The sequence below is a fragment of the Ascidia mentula genome, chromosome 2, assembly GCF_947561715.1.
Source record: "Ascidia mentula chromosome 2, kaAscMent1.1, whole genome shotgun sequence".
NCBI lineage: Eukaryota > Metazoa > Chordata > Ascidiacea > Phlebobranchia > Ascidiidae > Ascidia > Ascidia mentula.
Window position 1 is genome coordinate 12088836 of NC_138567.1, and position 7994 is coordinate 12096829.

At 39.6% G+C, this 7994-nt stretch overlaps 1 protein-coding gene across 1 annotated transcript; it reads left to right on the plus strand.

The window, feature by feature from the left end:
- The first annotated feature begins 1595 nt into the window (after positions 1–1595).
- On the plus strand, positions 1596–6794 carry LOC145890130 (uncharacterized). Its single transcript, XM_082981166.1, has 12 exons — positions 1596–1647; positions 1913–2040; positions 2499–2526; positions 2765–2839; positions 3219–3302; positions 3484–3588; positions 3845–3972; positions 4032–4090; positions 4146–4254; positions 4313–4471; positions 4577–4707; positions 6602–6794. Exons 1-12 carry the CDS (start codon positions 1596–1598, stop codon positions 6792–6794), a joined length of 1251 nt encoding a protein of 416 aa, XP_082837292.1.
- Positions 6795–7994: the final 1200 nt, after the last annotated feature.

A 7994-nucleotide genomic window follows, 5' to 3' on the forward strand; every position in this document is an offset into this window, starting at 1 on the left:
ATTTTGCACAATGCAAGGTAAGCGCTGCTTTCATGCCAGTTTTACGCCTCGCAAGAATTTCAATAAAAGACCTGGTACCCCTGTGACCCAAGAGGCAAAAGCAAGTCTATGTTTAAAGGACACCGAACCCAAAACTTCGAATCCTACCAATAATCAGAACACGAGCGAGAATCCCACCAAACCCCGATTAGTACGGTTTGTCAACATTTCTATCGCTTCAGAGCCGGTATGTGCTTTAGTTGATACTGGTGCAAGTGTCTCTTTGGTTAGCCAAAAGTGTTTAGAGACGTTGAACAATGATCGCCTCAAAATCTCCCCGCTGGGCCAAAACGAACGTTTTTCTGGAATTAACGGTAGTTTGGTTTCAGTTATTGGGAAAATCACTGTAAATGTTAAACTGGGAGGGCTAGATGTTCCCACGTGTTTATATGTCGCGTCGGGCATCGCTCACCACTTAATTTTGGGTTTGGATTTTCTGCAGAAGAACCGCTGCAGTGTGTGTTACGACCAAAATTTGTTGACAGCGGGCCGTGCTAAGGTGCCATTACTCTCGTCGTCTTTCGTACAACGTACCAGAGATATTTGTGTGACTTATGGGAGATCTTATGTGGCAATTGTTGATGAACGCTCTTTCGTTGCCCTTTCTAAACGTGTATAATCTATTCATAAATTTGTATTGGTGCAGCCATATCTTATCGACAATAACGAATGTATTCAAAAATTTATGTGAGCTGTCAGCAGGCAAATAAATCATATCATTAAGGCTTCACTTTGCTTTGTATTCAGTAATTGTGCCTATGTTTCTGCACTTATTCTTTTACTATCCGTATTAAAAACCGGTATTTGCGGTTGAGAATGGGTTGCAGTACTTCCCAGTGCCTTTACGTAGACAGTTCGCCTTTTAACCAAACATATTAAGGAAACACTTAAGAGTTTATTGGTGTGTTCCAAGCATTATTTGTAGGTTTCATTAATTGTAGAAGATTTAGTTGAATAGACGGTCTTTTCGTGAAACAATTGTTAGATAATTTGGTTTTAGCAGTGCGCCGTGACAATAGGGGTAAATTCCATTTATAATTATCTGTTTACCGACTGTACAAAAATTTGGTATTAAGCACAGCAGACACATAGCCTACTAAGTAAAGATTGAATTCACTCATAATAGCCTACTATGTAAAGATGTTATCTGCTCCAGCAGCGTTGAATTCACTTCATACGCGCTACAAAAATGGTTATTACGTTAACTATACACATAGTGAAGCAATATTATAGTGGAAAAAAATTGCATGACACAAATGCCTACATTTTGCGATGATTGACCTCAACGAAAATTTATTGCGAATAAAACACCCAAATTACTTTTGCTGTGATATACTTGGCTCATGCATTAGTTACAAAATCAAGCAATCAAGGAACAGTTACATAAGGGGAAAACCAAAGGGAAACTTACGCACTTCCTGTTCCTAGCGCGTAAAGCTAGTCACGATGAATTAGTCCCTACATTACGATACAACATATATCTGTGGTTAGTACAGTTGACAAAGTTAAACAACCGACATTTTTGCACATAAAACGTAACGGGACGGTTTGGGAGTATGAATGGAAAGGAAATGGAAATGTGTGCAGATGGCAATTGTCAACAGAACAGTAAGTTTTGGAAGATGTCATGTAAAACTAGCGCCCGGTTTTAAGTAGCAATATATTTAAAGATTATTATTGATGGCTTGTCTTTCTGATATCCAAACAAGCAATAGACATACCGCACAACGACAAATGCTGAGCAAAGTATGCACGAAATAACTGTAATTAGTGTTTGCCGTGTATATATATATGATTAAACCAATAATGCTTAACTGGAACTCTACGAGAAATAGTTGAAGTATAAGTATAATTAATTGGCCTTGTCCTGCAGTTTACAGTCAACAGGAAAAAATTTCAAACCTGAGCTCTGAATTGAAGCAAAGTTTGAAGAATGTGAAGATTTTGCTGGTGGTGTTGGGTGCACTCATGTTGATTGCCTTTATAACAACACTCGCTATAGTAAGTAATGCATTTGGTGTAACGTTCGTTCGAGGATGTCAGAAACGTTCTTTCGAAGTTATTATGTTCAGAGACAGGGCGATTGCAGTTGTGTTTTTGCAAGTTAAACAGCTTTTAAAACTTACATCTTCATAGTGCCATTCAACTTCGAAGTAAAAAACACAACAAAGTAAACTTTATTTTTGTCGATCACGTATCCTCAATGCAGACATAATATCCACTCCCCTTATGAGTCAAGATCACATTTTCTCATAAACATCATCGTCGTAGAGAGTTGTTGGAAATCTTAATCTAATTACGCGTTTAATATCGGCTGTGGGATGACAAATCATTACAGAGTTTCGGATCCAACAAGTCGCGCGTATAATTGACAAGCAGAGGACCAAAAACGCATAAACTGCAATGATCGTGACCTGAATCTGGTGTAGTTGATTTAACGAACTAATTTTCTGTTTCAGCTCACGCCACAGATCTCTCAAATAAAAGGTAGGTGAATAAAAACAGAGATGTTAAACCGTCAGGTTACTGGAATTTGTGCTTGAAAGCGATTGTTTGATATTATTGAAGAAACGTTTTTTAAGAACACTCGAACGTAATTAAGGATTTGATAACGATGGTTTAAGATAATTTACAGAATCACATCCTGTTATATGACAAAAAGTATCAAATTTATTTTGCAGGTTTATTGCTCTATATGATATTAACATAAGATTGCACTGTTTAGGCCAGTTGAAAACAGATAAAAATGACGCTACAGAACAGACACAATTCTGGGGAAAAACTCTATCCTCCGTGCAAAGTATGGGAACAATTGGTTAACAGAAGGGATACACAAAAAGTGATGCGCATTGGTGCTTTGGGGCATGGGCAACCTCGCATAATGCAGAATTTCTATATGTCTATACATATATCATTCAATGTAATGACCATTTGCATCAACCGCCTGCCGCTTGATATTATCCTTTTGCATTTTGTAAGAATTTGTTTCTTAGTTCGAAGTCCATTTTTTTCATTGAATGAGTGATTTTGTAAGATTTCAAGAACACAAAAGTCTTATGGAAATGGTTGCTGCTAGAATTTTACGAAAACAAGAAGAACTGTGACCTTGTGTTTCAGGATTATTGATTTCTAAATGACATAATGTTCTTCATTACAGGATTTGTTGTTATTTATTTCAGAAATTCTTGAGACCTATTTACCGACATTCACTACAGCGTTTCAGAAGTTGGAAAAACGCTTGCGCAATTCTACTCAGCTCTCTGGTATATCTGTCAAAACAACAAAAAAGAGTTTTGTTACTGATAGGTGTATGCGTACGCTAGGTATACTAACACGCAACGCGAAAAAGGGCGATTTGTGCATAATGGCGAGATAAGTTTAATACCTTTAGTGGAACAAGTTCACCCTTTTATGTGGGACTATTCTGCATCTTCTATACTTAAGATGCTGCCAACAAACACCTTGAACAAATGAATGTAAAACTGGAGGAGTTAGAAGAAAAAGTTACTCAGTTGACGGCTTACCACCAGGACCCTACGTCAGCCAAAGGTAGATGGGAAATTAATGTCACAAACAAATTGTTTAAAAACATTGGACAGTAATGTGTCGAGTATTACAGTTTTGTAAATCACTACATAGTAAAACTCACTTTAAGGCTGTAAAACGTAATGGAATTTGCACTCTTAATATAAATGTAGGTCCTAAGTCTTTAAAGATTGGAATGTTAACATAGTAAGCATTAAACTATGGATGGAAAGCTATTGTTTCGTCTTAGACAAATTGGAACTAGAGAGGTATTTATAAGCCATCAGGAAGGCCGCGGCACTAACTTTTCCATCTTTCATTCCAAATTTTTACCGTTTTAAGTACGATGGCAGCAGCCAGAACAGCATTAGCAATGGCGGGCATGGGATGTACAACGAAGGAAATAGGGTAAAACACCTAACTTTATTTCTTTACTCTATAAACTAATACTACACTTTTACTGAAAGTTACAAGTTTTGAAAGACAGTCACCCACCAATATCAATAAAATACAACGAAACGTACAGGTGAGTTATGACCTTATTTATAAACAGACAAGGGTCACAAAATTGTTTCATTCAGGGCTGAAGATGGATCGTTTACCGTGACTTCTGTTACCGACCATCCGTTTATCTTGGCGATGTTAATCAGAAACCACGACCAACGTACTGAACACAGTTATTTTATTAAGGTCAGCTATGCCCCAAAAATTCCACCGACATTCTATGTAAACAAATCCACATTTTCAGGAATTGGGAAAATTGGGAGCTGAAGGTAGCGGAAGTTTCAGCATGCATTCCGGCTCGTTTTGGCAAGGTTCAATCCACTGTTCATACCGGATTTATCAGGTGTTTGGAGCGGACAGTCCATCCATCATTCAAGTATTTCTGAACATGTACAGTGTTGAGGTATGAACATATTCACAAATGCAAACCTTCCCACACATTATGTAGCTGAGAACGACATACTTAAGCAGATTAAACCTAATTTGTAATTATGTTTGTTGATTGCAGCTTTTTAAATCGACTGGGACGGCTACGTTGAGGTTTGAGGATTACAGCCGTGTGACAAATTACACTGATAACTTTGCAGAGGTATTCGGACGATTTAGCAACCGATACTTCTGTTATTTTCTTGCTTCGGGGTAAGTCTGTTCGCAGAGCAAAGCAGCATTTTTGAAACCTCCCTCAATCATAAAAATATTTAAAACATGTTTAAACTTGACCATCGCATCATACAAAATTCCAACTGAACCACATACTTTTGTCTTCAAACCTCATACACAGTAAATCCATTGTGAAATAAATATGTATTACCCTGTGAAGACTGAAGTGGGCCTACAATATTCACGCAAACATGGGTGAAACGAACCCGAGGCGGAAAGTAGCGAACGCACATTATATTGGATTTTCATATTCTGACATTGTATGCAGTTGCGTGCCCACAATCCAAATTGTTGTTTCATCCCATGCCACACGAATTTGGAAGCAACTAGCTGGCGGTTGACTTTAATGAATGGGCGTGACAAACCATCACATTTGGCTACGTTGATGACTAGACGTATAAAAAGTCGTTTTAAATGGTTGTAGTGAACAGCAGGTGTTTTGCTTACTACTAATATGGCATCTAGGTCCACAATGCAAAATCAAGTAACTGGCAAGCTGTGTCCTTTAAGTGTTGAAATGTTTGGGTGGCAATTTTTAACCGGCAGGAATTCAAAAAGACCTAAAAATGTGATTGCTGTTGTCTTGGCAACATCCGCGGGAGCAACTGAAACTTGGTGGTAGACACGCACAAGGTCGATTTTGGAAAAAATAGTAGATCCTGCCAAACTTGCTGAAAAGTCCTGAATGTGAGGGATTGAGTAACGGTTTGGTTAAGTAGCAGCATGTAACTGCCTGTAGACTTTGGAACTATGTGTAGCGGCGAAGCCCAAGGGCTGGACGAGCGTCTAATAATCCAGTTTTTACATATTGGCGAACACATTTCTTGCCAAAGTGAGTTTCTCAGGAGGAAGACATCGAGCACGCGCGTGTTTGCAAACAGAAACACTAGCAAACGTTTTCGCGCTGATAAAACGCTGTTGTTGGAGATCCACTAACAAAGAATGTGCTCTCAAAAAGTCTGCGCCGAGCAGTGGCCTGGAGACATAAACAAAATTCCATTTAAAATATCCAGGTGGAAAAATTAGTGAGATCAGATGTGAGCCGTACGCCCGAAAACCCTGAATTCTGCTTCCGTGTCCACAAAAAAGTTGCGCCCAGACACGCGGTCCATTAAAAAAAATCGGCTGCTCGTTTTGCCGGCCGTCACAGTGGTGGCTAAAGACGGTCGGCTTGCTAGATTTCCCGAAATGAACATGGAGGATAACACTGACGTGCGTTTGTACCGAAACGTTGGTGGTAAAAACATAGTTTGGAAGCGTTTCTTACTTGTTTTGGTGAAGTAGGACTGGACCTTGCGCATCGCACCTTTAATACTGCGTATTCCTCGTCTTTCCGACAAGTCAATAGCGGAGCATCCGCCTGTTGCGCTAAACTGCGAGCACAAGGAAAATCCCCTCCAGCCAAACCCGTGCGCAGTACAACGGTCAACCGTAGGTTTCTCTCTCAAGGTTCCTCTCTCCCAAGCAAGCGTTGCACTGCTTTATTGCATTCCCAAGTTAAGAATGAATCCACAAGTCCACGCAACACCAGCACAAGAGAAACGCGGCGAAAAAAGGCAATTAATAATACAATGCGGCAAAGTGAGCGCTTCATACCCCCCCACAAGAAGCGGGCAACAAAATTTAGAAACGAAAACGGGCCAGGGAGCGAAATTCGAACAGCGCGCTTGCGTTTAATAGATGAATGGGGTGGCAATGGTGGTTGTAGGGTAGGCTTGTCATGCCTTCCTCGACGCGGTGGTTGAGCCGTTTTGGTCAGGTCGAGGTGGGCAGGCTTTAAACGGTCAACAGAAACTGTCTGTTGACACCCGCCCAAGTCCAGCGTGAACGGTTTGTTTATTCGCATTATGACCCGGTATGACCCCTCATACAGAGGTGTCAAAGGCGGGCGATGTTTGTATGAAAACATATGCACTTCACTTGTGTCCAACGACTTCGGAACAATTTCTTTGGGATGTGACACGACGTGGGTGTCTGCAGGAGCTTTCCAACAGCCGACCTCAAAGCTGGCAATAGTCGACGCGTTGAACCAACAAAATCAGCAGGCACAACCAACAGTAAAATGAGCGCTACAAACGTGATAAATGTTTTTCAACACCACGGTAGATTCAATAAATCGCAATGAACAGCAATTGATATCGCAAGGACGAAAATCATTGAATTTACGTTGTCCTTTCAAGCTAACATTATAGTGAAAATAGGGTGCTTATGTACAAATGTAATCCCTTAGGATGTTTGTAATATGATGACTTTGATGACTAATTTATAGACTACCAAATATTTGGGGACATGTTGCATTACTCGTCTGGTTAGAAACGAAGTACGTGATGCAGTAAGAATACAACAAACATTCTTTATCACACATCAAGACGTGGTATAGCGAAGTACTGTCTAAACTTAACGATATGTCTTGAAATTGTAAATAACTGTGTCTCAGAGATATTTAACAGTGCCTCGATAGCGTGAGCGCGAGATGAGTCTCTTGGATTCAAAAACCTGCTTCTACCTCGTTCTGTAAAGCAACCAGAACTCGGATAATTTCCCGAGTAATTTTTGTATTGAAAACTGTTACCAGCTTCATTGAAACAGTACATTACGACTCTGCAATACGAACGTTGATTCTACCAGGTTCAGAGAGACTTGCAGTTAATATCAGAATAGCAGTATAACGGTAATACGATAGAATAAGTAGAATGAATTCACAGGCACACACAGGGCTTTTTGAAGCTCTCCCTACTGAGAGCTGATTGGTCAATAATGTCACGTGATATCATGAACCGCTTGAAGTAATACAATACAAGAACATAAAATACAGGATATTCTCCGCCAGGACACATATAGGTTATATGTAAACCGGATATAGGTGATTCACGTGTGCTGGAGAGTCACTGGTGAACACGTTCTGGTGCAACACTTAACGGAAGGTGATCGTTCGCGTGTTATCTGGGACGCATTCAAATGGTTAGTTTTATACAAGAGTAAAAATGTATCCTGTGAGAATATTTTATATGGTAAACAGGATATTAAATGAATCACTTTACTCGAGAACATTCGATGGATTAATCATTTGGGTCACATTATAAGGTTATGTTTACACTTGGGTCGGAAATTGCGAAATATTCAATGCATTTGGTAACACCTGCAAACGAAATGGATTATGCAATACTTGTGCAAAGTTGCACACAAAACATTACGCAATACAAGCACTGGTTTCTGTGACGTATGTTACAAAATAATAAGGTTGTCCTCAAGCAGTTATGGGCTTG

Coding starts and splice junctions, on each gene's coding strand:
- LOC145890130 (XM_082981166.1), top strand. CDS start 1,596: ATGAATGGAAAGGAAATGGAAATGTGTGCAGATGGCAATTGTCAACAG. Junction 1,648..1,912: donor TGGCAATTGTCAACAGAACA/GTAAGTTTTGGA, acceptor CTTGTCCTGCAG/TTTACAGTCAACAGGAAAAA. Junction 4,255..4,312: donor AACACAGTTATTTTATTAAG/GTCAGCTATGCC, acceptor CCACATTTTCAG/GAATTGGGAAAATTGGGAGC.